Source organism: Lupinus angustifolius, chromosome LG11 (assembly GCF_001865875.1).
Source record: "Lupinus angustifolius cultivar Tanjil chromosome LG11, LupAngTanjil_v1.0, whole genome shotgun sequence".
In the NCBI taxonomy this organism is placed as follows: Eukaryota; Viridiplantae; Streptophyta; class Magnoliopsida; order Fabales; family Fabaceae; genus Lupinus; species Lupinus angustifolius.
The window spans coordinates 30124267-30137341 of record NC_032019.1 but is presented as its reverse complement, the minus strand read 5'-3'; the positions used below and the strand labels follow the sequence as shown (position 1 = coordinate 30137341).

General features: G+C 32.5%; 1 protein-coding gene across 2 annotated transcripts; it reads left to right on the top strand.

Annotated features, from left to right (window-relative positions):
* Positions 1070-12687, top strand: LOC109359288 (general transcription factor IIF subunit 2). 2 transcript variants are annotated; one of them, XM_019603902.1, is made up of 7 exons: positions 1070-1403; positions 3127-3235; positions 5380-5510; positions 5683-5754; positions 6019-6165; positions 6602-6730; positions 12670-12687. In XM_019603902.1, exons 1-6 carry the CDS (start codon positions 1161-1163, stop codon positions 6704-6706), a joined length of 807 nt encoding a protein of 268 aa, XP_019459447.1. In that variant the 5' UTR covers positions 1070-1160; the 3' UTR covers positions 6707-6730; positions 12670-12687. The 2 variants fall into 2 exon arrangements, with proteins under 2 accessions (XP_019459447.1, XP_019459446.1); XM_019603901.1 differs by lacking the exon at positions 12670-12687 and having other exon boundaries at positions 6602-6928.

Sequence of the window (13075 nt, the reverse complement as noted above, 5' to 3'; positions counted from 1 at the left end):
TCTTGGGGCGGAGGAGAAAGAGTGATACATGGGTGGATTTTTGTGTGAAATGGAAATTACGAAAATATTTCTATTACTAAACTTTTATTATAACTAAAATATGCTGTCAATTTTGTCCAAAAATCTTTGTGCATAATGTTAACTAACTCCAACTAAAATAAACTTTTTACCTAAATTAGCAAAACCATATATATATATATATTCTGTATTATTCCATTTACTTTTGTTTGGGGTAGATGTTTCATAGTATCTTCTAATGATATGAATAAGGAAGAAATTCATTTTGGGATGATTGATTTTTTAAATATATATCACTCAAATAGAACTTTTGGTGCATGAATACTCATTTCTTTCTAGAATATGTCATAAGAATGGATTGAATCTTGACCTTATCCAATATTTAAATATCCATCATACTTTTATATTATTAGACTAACAACATGAGTTAAAAATACACTATTATTTAAATTATATATCTCTCTTATCCAATTTACAAGTTCCATTCCTTCTATGTTTTATATTTTTATAAGTTTATTTGAGAGAGAAAAAGATATATCTAGTCATATTGTAAAAGTTTTTTATACTATTTGTACATAATATATTATTCATTTTCAATTATTATTAATTCTTAAATAAAAGTAACACCAATATGGAATGATTTTATATAAAACTTTACATGGTCAGCGCGTACATATTACATTCTATTTGATAATAAGAGTGAAGTAGTAGTTGTTGTTTAGGCAAAAAAAAAAGTTGTTTTTTTTTTGTACTATCAATAATATCTCCAACATATAAGCAAAAAATTAATATCTTTCAAGTTTTCTAAGAGATGACATATTATCTCAAAATTAAAAGTTAATGTCACTTCATATGTCATAAGCTATGAATTATGAATGTTAGAAAAATACTTAAAAATTAAATTTTAAGTTTTTTTTAATCAATCAGAAAATCATAATAATACTAAGTATGACTATCTGTTTTATAATTGTGCTTTGAACGAGTGTTACTCACATGATTAAATCAATCTCTTCACATTTTGTTTCCACAAATCTTGTTTTGTTAATGACATATAATAGACACATTATGCATACACATCAAACACTAATAACAGAACCGTTTCCGTTCTTCTCCCCGCCACAAATTTCCGCCTCCACGTCGTTATGGAGGAGCAAGGTAGCAGCAATATCAACACGAAGCAGCACCATAACCAAGCCACCACCACCAATAACAACAATACCTATGTTGACACAACGAAAGCAGAGAGAGCTGTGTGGTTATTGAAGTGCCCTTCAATAGTTTCTCGCTCCCTCCGATCTTCACCTTCTGATGATCCTTCTCTTCCCATTGCCAAGGTTGTTCTTTCCATTGATCCTCTCAATTCTAACGATGATGATTCTCCTCAGGTTTCTTTTTCCCTTTTTCCATCACTACATTACTCGTTCTCTCTTCCTTTTATTACTATTCCATTTTCATTTTTATTTTATCTTTTCATTTCATCATTTCTAGGGTTTCCTCTTACCATTCAATTGCATGTGTTTTTTACTATTCTAAAAATGTTCCAAACGTGAAACTAAACAAGCTTCATGGTGTGTTAGCGAGTTTTTTTTTGAGGGGAAGGAATGGGAAGGCTTCAGAGCCATGTCACAAGTATATTTCATGGTTTCGAAGCATTTCCCTTCCTCCATTGTCCTCCTCAAACCAACTAGAAAACAGACTCTGAAGACGTAGAGCTAGAAGATTTTCATTAAGAGACATGAAAGAAAACCAATCTTTAATCACCAAGCTAAAGAAAATCATAGGTGCTATTTAGTGACCGACATGAGGTTACTGGTTCCAATCCTGGAAACAACTTTTTGCTTACGGTAAGTTTGCTTACATCTACCCTCTCAGACACACACTAGGTTGGAGTCTCGTGCATTTGTTCGTTTTTTATTTTTACATTATAGGGTTATTTAGGAGAGTTATATCTGATATGATAGATGAATGGTGAGCATTGGGTAGTGATGATATCTTCCTTCACTGTCAAGAAATCATATTTTGTCAAGATAACAAAAAGAAAAGGAAGAGATATTACATAATGTAAATCTGTTTGAGTGCCTTGGATATTTTTCCACACGACTTGGTTTAATTTCTTTACCCTAGTTATTATTGTGTCCTGCCAAAATGGATTGAAATGAGTTCATGAAAAGTGTCAAGGGCTGATGGAATTTAAGGGAGTATAATCAAAGGCGCCAGGAAGTTTACTGCATAAGGGTAAGTGCCCGTAAAGCACAGCACCTCTTTCTGGTTGAGGCATATTGCCCTTTAGTGCAGTGCATGTCCTTTAGCGCCTTGTGGATAACCGAAGAAAAACTCAAAAAGCACAGCTTGTCTTCCTAACTGTAGTGCTAAACAGGAAGATAATCAGAATGTTAAAAAGATAGTTGACCATGCTAGGCATTGGGTTCTGAAATTTGTTCGTTTTTTCTCCTATGAAATTTAGCCTGATTATTTAACTTATTGTTTTCCTATTTCTTAAGGTATTGGCCTTTCTTCAGTGAGGTGTATTATGAACCTCTTAATTCAAGGCGTTAAAAAAACTTCATAGCACTATAAAGTGGGAAGGTGAACGGAAATCACTGTTCCCTCTTTTTTTAACAAAAATATAAGAATCCAGAAAATAAAATGTAATCCATTTTCATTTTAGCCATATATTTGGTTGAAGATCATTTTCATCACACCCTCTATTTTCCACGTTCTGCGCTCAACCAAGCAAACTCTACATGCTTACCAACTTTCTGCTTCACTTCTTGAATTGCTTGAAAGAGGGTGAGCCTCAGTGCAATGGTAAGGTTGCTTGCCTTATGACCTGGAGGTCATGGTTTCAAATACTAGAAACAATCTTTTTGCTTGTGAGGAGGTTATGTACATCTACTTTCCTTAGACCCCACTAAGTGAGAGCCTTGTACACTTGACCCCTCTTTTACTTCTTGAATTGCTTGAAAATCTGCTTGATCTTTGTACTTCAGATAGGGATATATTGCGTGCTATCATACAAAAATAGTTATTTTGATTTGTAATTATGAATGACACTTTTTCCCATTCTGGTTTCCTCTTTAAATTGACTGTTTAGTTAAAATGCCACAGTTTACTATGGAGTTGGCTGGAACTGAAGCTGGGAATATACCCAAATGTTATGACATGGATATGACTACAGACTTCATTCCCATGTCCGTATTTTCAGACACACCACAGGGTAAATATTAATTTTCAGTGACCACGTGTATTGAAAGTTGTTTGGCGTGGTTGGAACTGTGGTTACTTAAAGATTTTAATTAATATTTTGATTTGACATATCACTACTGAGATTATTTGAACATTCTGAGCTGTATATTTCTTTTATAAGTTAACCTATAAAATTTTAATGTCCCTGTATTTTTCTCATATCCCACTCTCATGAAATGACCTTCAATTTGGAGAAACAATGTAGTGAAATAAAGATGTTATTTTCTTAACATTTTAGTTTGAAATAAATAGATTCCATGTCATAATCTATGAAAACTGAGGTTGAAGGCAGAGAACATATTGAGAACTCATACAAAGTTAAGACATTAAAATGCAGATCAATTTATTGATCAGTAAATGTGAGGACTAATAGTCCTCCTATCCGTGTGCTTTCAGCTATGTGCCCTTCCCCTTTTACATTTTGGGTATGTCTACACACTGCTTTAAATTTTGATGCTACATTTGGTTTTATACTATCCCAGGTTTTGCTTATTTACTTATTTTTGTTCAAGATGGACTATCCTTGAGTTTCTTTACAAGCTTTGTTGCAAAGGATATCTTTCTTCAACTTCTGCAATTCTTGTAGTTTCTTTTCAACTGGTATATATTTTAAGGGAATTTCTCAGTGAAGAAAAAAATTCTTTGATTTAGATTTTTGCCATTTTTTAGGTGTCAACGTGGCATAGTAAAATTTGACAATCATTTGCATACAAATGAATAAGATTAAGAATAAAATGTTTACTTGTCTTACATTGGTTTGGGATTCTGTCATTATGCTCCTTGGTTAAGAGATCTCAGTTAATTTTCTTTAGGCCAGGAGTTGTGATTTCTAGACTCTGAGTTGGATCATGCAATGTGCATTTGAATATGCTACTTGCTAAATGACAAATTAGATACTTATAAAATTTATTTATCCTATGAAAAGACTCATTCAGATTTGACAATGGTTCTTGTGTTATATTTTGGAAGGACTTGTGGCTTGTTGGCCATTTTCTTATCCTTTATCATTAGTCCTCCTAGCATGACCATCCAAGGTCCAGGTGCTATACTTTGAAGACTTCTTCTATTTCTTCTATTCATTCTCCTAGCATAACCTTCCCAGTTTAGGTGCTATATTTTGAAAATTTCTTCTATTAATTCTCCTAGCATAATCATCCTCGTTCCAGGTGTTATATTTTGAAGAATTCTTCTATTTCTTGAAATTTCTTTGACACCCTAGTGACAAAGAAGGTCTGGAGGTGGAGTCTCTTCTTTAGTTTGCTTGACTTTATTTGTCCCTCTTCTTCAGCGGATGGTAGGGTTCAGACTACAGACTGCTTTGAAATATTTTCTTGTAAATCTTGTTTTCAGTTCCTTATTCATCCCCAACATGGACAATTTTTTTATTCCAAAGGTTCCCCTTGGAAGTTAAAGGCTCCATTTAAGATGAAGTCCTTCTTTTGAACGGAAGTGATTAACGAGTAATAGTTTGTGACTTTGTGGTCAATTTGCAGGCAACAGACTGCTCTTTCTCCTAATTTATGTTTATGTTATGTGTTTCTCTGGCTCTGTGACTAGCAAGTAGCAGTCATTTGCACTGTTCAAATGCTGGACATGTGTGATGTGTAGTGTAGACTCTGGTTTTTTGGTGATTCACTGACTCATAACTGTTCTATTTATCCTGATAGTTTATAGAACTTAGCCTTATGTAAGATGTTTTTGATTGGAGAGGGTGCGAGAATTTTCAAGGATAGTTTTTTGCAATTAACTCTTTTATTGGATAAGTGCTCTACTGCCCTTTTCTTCTTCGTAATCTTAGTGAATGTTTATTTGTGGGAATTTCTTGGATATGCAAAGAGGCTGGCAAGTTTTGTTTAGTTAATGTACTGTCTTTGTTTTGATTTGTCTGTTTCTTGGTTTCTATGACATGATCGTTCATTTTTGTATTCTTTAATGACATATGATCGTTTATTTTTTATTTTTTAAATTCAGGAGACTGTAATAATAAGGGTATAGCTTGTTAAACTAGGTCTGGCATTCTTGGTTTTTACCTGAAGTGTGTCATAAATCTCCTCTGTCAAAACTAATTTGGCAAAAAAAATTAAATGCTGCTGCTGAAATTCTGTTGTAATGTAGGAAAGATCTCTGTAGAGGGAAAAATACTGAACAAGTTTGACATGAGGCCCCGTAATCAAAGCCTTGAGCTCTATGGGAAACTCTGCCGTGAAAGGACAAACAAATATATGGTCAAAAATAGACAGATACAGGTTATGACATTGGTCCAACGGTTTTGACATTGATCCAACGATTTTGGCATTGATCCAATGATGTTGGCTTTGGTCCAACTATTTTGGCATTGATCCAACGATTTTGGCATTGATCCAATTATTTTTGCATCCATTTCCCTTACCTCTGACTTCTCCTGAATTCTATCTTCAGGTTATTGACAATGACAATGGTGCTCATATGAGGCCAATGCCTGGGATGATCATTATGGCTTCTGGACCGAGTGTAAATGGCTTATTCTTCTCCCTGACCAATTTCAGTTTGTCAAATGTTTTCTTTTTCTTGTTGCTAGTGAGATAGAAAGATAGCTTAAGTTTTCATTCCCTATATAAAATACCAAACCTATGGACTATAGGTGTATAGCTGTAAGGAGAGGGGGTGAAGAGGTGGTTGAGAACTTCATATTACTAGGCTTATGCAGTTTTATGTATGTGTTTCTTGTTTTAATTTTACTTCAGATGCAACTGAAGATTTTGTTTTGTGGATTAGGATAAGAAGAAAACTCCAGCCAGAGGAACAGAAATGAAGAGAACAAGAAGGGACCGAGGTGAGATGGAAGAGATTGTGTTTAAGCTCTTTGAACGACAACCAAATTGGAGTTTAAGAAACCTCATACAAGAAACTGACCAGCCTGAGGTATGTGCTTTAATTAATATCTTTCTCCGTAATATCCACTTTTAGTTTCTACATAATGAAATATTTCACGGAGCAGTCATGAAAAGGTTAGTACTCTTGGACATAAACATTAAGATCTTTATATAAAACAAATACCAACCATTTGAAGTGTTTGCTGCATATGGGGTTGATGCTGAGATCCAACTGATAGATTCATATGTAATTGAAGTATTGAACTAATGTACTAGATGGACTTATATGTTTAAATAAGTTGTATGTATCATATTCTGAGAACTTTTGGGTGATTTATTGTTCATATATGTTGTTGTGAGGAAATATGATGATGGCTATGTGTGTGTATTCGTTTTTGTTTGACACAGTTAATTTACATAATCTTTGTTTAGTTATCAGTGTTTGCTTTAAGTAAAGTGTTGGTTCTACACCATGTTTTGTGCAGCAATTTCTGAAAGATATACTCAAAGATCTCTGTGTCTACAATAACAAAGGAGCTAATCAAGGCACATATGAACTGAAGCCCGAATACAGAAAATCTGGCGATTAAGCAAATCTGCCGATCAATTTGTTAAATTCCTTCACCTGATATATATAGTTTTACTAATTCCAGTGTTTTTCTTCTTTTCCTGTTAGTTCAAGTTGCAAAAATGGAGCAGTATGCATCCTTTTGACTAGGGTAAGGTTGGAGTGAATTTTAATGTCATCTGCTATTTTCAGTGACTAGGGCAAGATTGGAGTGAAATATATTCATTTTTCTCTTTGCCTTCCTTGTCAACATGTTACCTCATTATTCACTTTATGAAATGTGTTTTTGCAGTTATGTAGGAATGTAACTTGAACTTTCTGTTTTGTTGAAAATTAAAGTGTTTTTCATGTGCTTGAATCTTTTTTCCCAATTTGAAAGTCAGAACCAGAACCAATTTGGAACTGGTTAGCAAGTGATTGCAAGTTTTTTAACAAAATTATGTGAATTTGAATGTGGAACATCATAGACATAGTCACATAAGTATATTATTATATGGTGAAGTTAAATACCAATAAAAGATTTTTCTGATTTGCAAAGTATTAACTACAATATAACTGGCAAAAAGAAAGTTAACTTTTATGGAAGGCTTTCTTTGATCCTTGCATGACTATTCAAACCTTGTTGGTAAAGGTAGCTAGTGAACCAGATTTTGATGAGACCAAAGCACAAAATTGGGCGAAGAGAGATAAGAGGCCTCATACAATCACCCACAAGTACCAACACAACCACCATCTCGCCCATTAAACCACTATCAACCAAAATAGCTCATTTTACCAACCACCCATAAATTCATTGTGTCCCATAAGCCTATTAAGAAGACTAAAATAGTAAATAGATTCAATGGAAAGTGTTCCATATAATAATGCTTAATTGGTTTAATTCATTAAGATGATGTCATATATAATTAATAATTATTTATAAATTTTAAATTGTCAAAAAAATTTAGTTATATAATTAATGATAATTATTATAATTGTATTGAATAAGGCCTTTTCATTTTTGGTTGGGAATGAAGAAAAAAATGAACTATAGAGGAAATAATTGTGTCACTCTATGTATCATTACTTATGATTGCTCAGAAAAATTGTGACACTCTATATGATTTGTTTTAGGCTTTATTCCAATTGATTTATCTCAATTTTGATATAAAACTGATTAGATGAGAAACTCGGACCTGTCAAATATTTGGTTTACTATTGAACCAATGGGCTGAGCCGATTTTTCTAATAGTGCATCCTTGTCTCATTTATGTTAGTTTAGGGATGAAAATGAGTACCTGAATCTGTGGGTGTCCGCAAAAAATATCTGCAATGAGTTAAGTCTAGGTCTATGCTTTAGACCCGTGGATTTTGGGGTTGAGTATTTATCAGACCCACTATTAAATAGGGTTGGTCTGGGTAATGTGGTACCCAGACTATAGATACCCATACTCGTTCTTATATATAGTAAGCATGACATGATTTCCTTATTTTCTAATTTCTAACCCCAACAACTATGTTCCTTCCTAAATCTTAATTCTTTTATTTTCCTTATCCACCTCATCTTCTGTCTCCCTCACTCCCTCTCCATCACTCATTCACTCTCCAACATCATCAATAATTAGAGGTTAGTATCCTTCAAACTATTACATGTCCATGTTAATGGTAGAGGTAAAGCTATTATATGATCTGAAATGGAAGAATTTTGGTTTATAGCTAAATCTATGAATTTTCTCATTATTTAGAAGCAATATTTATTAATAGAGATTTGATTGTTCTCGATTTTTCTAAGAACAAAATATTTTGCTTTTCTTAATTGTTTAATGGCATCAACACATTCATTCATAATTCATTGTGTCCTATTTAATTGACTTGGTTTTTTAAACTTTGGTTTGGTTTCTTATATTGACTTGTTTTCTCATAAAGGAATGAAGATACGGTAAACAACATTAAATTTATGAAAGTACACTCATCATTGTCAAAAAATACAATTTAATCACTTCTTTGAAAGCTAGATTTTGGTTAGATTTTGTTTCAAGTAATGAGGCAAATCCTTCTCCATGAAACTAGGTCTCCACTCCACATTGGGGTGTGAGTAGAATTTCAATGGAAACAACATAGAATGGTGAGTGTCACGATTTATTCTTTCTTTTTTCGGAGAATATGTTGTTATCTAGTAACATATGTTCATAGGAACAAGGTGCACAAAATAACATGTATTCCTTTATGGATAACAGAGCTTATTTTAAAATACATGTATTTCTCAACTATATATTTCTATAAGATTGAAAATTAATAATGATGTGTTTACTTTTTTTCTTTTTTGAGAATATGTTTACTTCTTTTTTTGAATTTTATTGTCATTCTTTTTTTAATCTCATTTGTCATTTTGTGATTGAACTTTATTCTTATTATGTGACTGAATTTTGTTATTGTTATACGTAGAATGTTTAATCCACGAGACTTTAATTCTACCCAAGAAGACTCTATTGTGCAAACTCCATCAAATATATAGGAGTCAAATTCAACCTATATGAATATGGAAACAAGTGCAAATCAATCTGATACTCAATACTCAACTAGAAAAGAAATTGAGGTGAAAAAACAAAAATTTGTTTCACCTATTTTTGAGTTGGTGGTAATAGGTGGTGAAGAGAAAGTTGTTTGCAATCATTTTCATACTAAACTATTTGGTGCATAAAAGCAAGGAACATCACACTTGCCTAAATAATTTGCTAGTTGTCCATAAAGAACAACTTGAGATATAAGACAATGCTTGCCCAAAATTGAGAAACAAGGGAAAGATAAATACTTGTTGGTCCTTATATTTTTATCCAAGATGTTTCAAGGATGAAACTTGTCAAGATGATTATTCTCCATGAGTACCCGCTATCAATGGTTGATCATTATGGCTTTAAAGAATTTTGTGTATCTCTACAACCTTCATTTAAGGGGATTTCTCTTAACATCATCAACAGTGACATAATGAACCTTTATGAGTCTGAGAAGAAGATTACAAGGAAGTTATTGTCTAAAAATTCAAGTCGTATTGCAATCACCACTGATATGTGGATAGCTAGTCATCAAAACAGAGGTTACATGATTTTCACTCCTCATTACATTGATGATTCATGGGTCCTATAAAGTCAAATTGTGAGATAATAATGCTAAAATTAATTTTATTATTGTTACTTTTGTTTTATATTAATGGTTCATATCTTTAATATTGAAACATTCATTCTAATGTTAGGTTTATATATATGTATGCTCTACATACTGTCAAAGTTATTGGTGATGTCTTGTTTCGATGTTAGATGGATTGGAATTTAAATAGAGTTATCCACCCTAATTGTAGATAATTGCACTACAAATGATAGTATGATAAGGTTCATTCTAGGGAAGATTTCACTAAGATCATTATTATGGGTGATAATTTATTTCACATACGGTGTTCTACACACATTTTGATTATAGTTGTTAATGATGGGTTATCTATTATCTCTGATGCTATTATAAAATTTAGAAATAGTGTTGATTTTTTAACAACTACACCTAAAAGAAAAGAAAAATTCCAAGAGACATATGAAGATGAAAATATTCCATATGACAAAGCTTGTTTTTATTTGCAAGACTAGGTGGAATTCTACATTCTCAATGTCTAGTGTTGCCATAAAGTATAAGGATATTTTTAGACACTTGTCATAATATGTGGAACAATATAAATATGTGTCGAGTGAAAATGATTGAGAGATGGCGAGTGAAATTTGTGGAAGGTTGAAGTTGTTTTATAAGATATCTGAAGTTGTTTTCTAACACAAAATATCTGAGTGCAAATGTTTATTTTCAAAAGTTATGTAAAATTAAAATGGAATTGATAGAGTGGTCTAACTTGACAAATATCATTATTCATGAAATGGTCAAAACCATGATGGAAAAATTTGATAAGTATTGGGGTGTTGTTAATAGTGTGATGGTGTAGGCACCATTTTAGATCCTAGGTATAATGGGGCTTTAATGACTTTTTATTTTCCAAAATTTTATGTAACTCAATCATATTACCAAATGGAAAAGGTGAAGTCTATTTCTCAAGGCTTAGTAATAGAGTATGGTAGAGATCTCAAGGATAATGAGATTAATTCTTCATCTTCAACATCAAATATAATCATGAACTCTAGAATAGATGACGATACAAATTTTGACAAGTATGTTATTGAAAATTACAATTCAGGAAATTGCAAGTCAGAGTTAGACCACTACTTAGAGGAATCATTATTGCCTAGAACTAAATGTGAATTTGACATCTTAAATTGGTGGAAGACAAGGGGGCAAAATATCTTATCTTGTAAATGATTGTTAAGGACTTGCTAGCAATTCCTATCTCCACTATTGTTTCGGAGTCTGCATTCAATACTAGTGATCGATTCCTTACTCCTCATAGTAGTAAATTATACCCACATAAATTGGAGGCCTTGATGTGACTTCAAGATTGACTATGGACTTATTTTTGAGGTAGTGTAATTTATTACATTTAATTATATAGGTTTAATTATTCATAAATTATAAAACTTTATTTTTGATACACTTACTCGTTTGTTTTCACAATCTTTCAGATCAAAAGTGGACTTCAATTTTATTTCAAATACTGCACTAAATGATAATGATGATGACGATGATGTTAGTAAATTTGTTGAAATTCTTATGTATAAAGTTTGTGACAATATTAATTGTTATATCTTTAAATTGAATGTTTATATTTCGCAGGAACCAATTGACCCAAGTGTTGTTGATGGAGGGATCCTAGAAATTTCATGTATTATTATCTTATTTGAAATTATATTCTTAGTAAAAAGAATTGTATTTAAGTACAATTTGAAGTTATGAATTATGCACTTGTGTTTTATAATTCTTATTATAATTTTCTTCTTCTTTTTATTGTCACACCCTGGATTATAGTAGGAAACATGTGAACAAATTTATAAATTATTTGTAATTTTGAAATATTATATGAATTTATGGGTACTCATTGATACGTTGAGTACCCTTAGGACCCCCAAATACTAGACTCGACAAATATCTACGTGGGTCTGAGATGGGTATGAGTCCCAAAATAAAATAGTATGGTGGATCTGAATAGTGTGCTACCCGGACCCATTCAAACCTATTGTCATTCTACATCCTCACTGGTATATTATTTTCATCATCCATCCTTATTGTCAAGGACAAGATATAAGTAAAACTATTGATGAGCAATATATTACACACTATTCATAACCTTAATTTAGTATGATTCATGATTCTTGGTGCCTAATTGACTTTGTTTCACATGGTTTAGTGTTTTAGACTTTATTGGACTAATATTCCTAAAATGGGTTAATTTGGGATTATTTGGCCTGATTAAATCTATTATCGTTTTCATATCACATTTGGCACCAATGGCATTTTGGGCATTATGGAAGTCGAGGATATGTGTTGAAGTGAAGATTGTATTTTTAATTTAGGAGTTGTTTTTATTGTAATTTAGCTTTGGGCCCATTGTTTAGGCCCAATTTGGTTTATGTGTGTTGGAGGGGTTAAATTCGGATTCCCCACTCCAAACACACACACTTTTACTTTGCCTCATTTTGAAAAACACACATTTTCGGTTTTCCCTCTTTGTGCTCTGCTAGGGTTTGCTCTTCATTTTCTCATTTTCGGTTTGCTCTTCCATTGCCATGGAAGGCTAAATTTATGGACTAAGTTCCTTTGGTAATGTATCACAACTCTTGAGGTTCTGTTATTAATGCATTTTCGGTTTCTTTATTGTTGATTTCTTCTATCTTAGTTCTGAATATGGTTTGCTTAATACCATTGTTTAGAAACTAGTTGGTTGAGTTTATCTCCACTTAGTTGATTTACTCTCTCTAGGGCATGAATGCTTAGTTCGTGTGAATTTGTTAATCGTGTCATGCTTATACTTATTTCGCCTAGTTTGAGGTTTAGGTTCTGGAACTTTGAATTGATTATCGCTTAGTTAATTGATTCCAACAAATTCGCAAGTTAATAGTTTGAATCTGAAAATAATCTTTTGAAACCGAGGATTGAGTTGTGAACAAACGAACCAAAGGGATTTAGCCGTTTTATTACATTGTTTAACTACTATTTCAGAATTTGATTTATCATACTATCCAACAACAAAAACCCCATTGTGTGTGTGGGTATAAGGTGTTTGAAACTTTGCTTGAAAGATAATCCTTGGGAAATGACCTAGGAGTCACTTCCTAGTACTGCAGTTTTAATTGTTATATTATTTGTATCGGGTACGGCCTCGATCAAATTTGGCGCCGCTGCCGGGGATTATTGGTTCTTGTCAAAGGTTCTTAGTATAGTTTAGTGTGTGTGTTAGAATAACCATTATGTTTGGGTTTCAAAACCT

What these genes read in the sequence shown, in the direction of transcription:
- LOC109359288 (XM_019603902.1), top strand. Translation starts at nt 1,161, where the DNA reads ATGGAGGAGCAAGGTAGCAGCAATATCAACACGAAGCAGCACCATAAC. An exon ending in TTATGGCTTCTGGACCGAGT is followed by an intron (nt 5,755 to 6,018) that starts GTAAATGGCTTA and finishes TTTGTGGATTAG; the next exon opens with GATAAGAAGAAAACTCCAGC. An exon ending in AAGAAACTGACCAGCCTGAG is followed by an intron (nt 6,166 to 6,601) that starts GTATGTGCTTTA and finishes TGTTTTGTGCAG; the next exon opens with CAATTTCTGAAAGATATACT.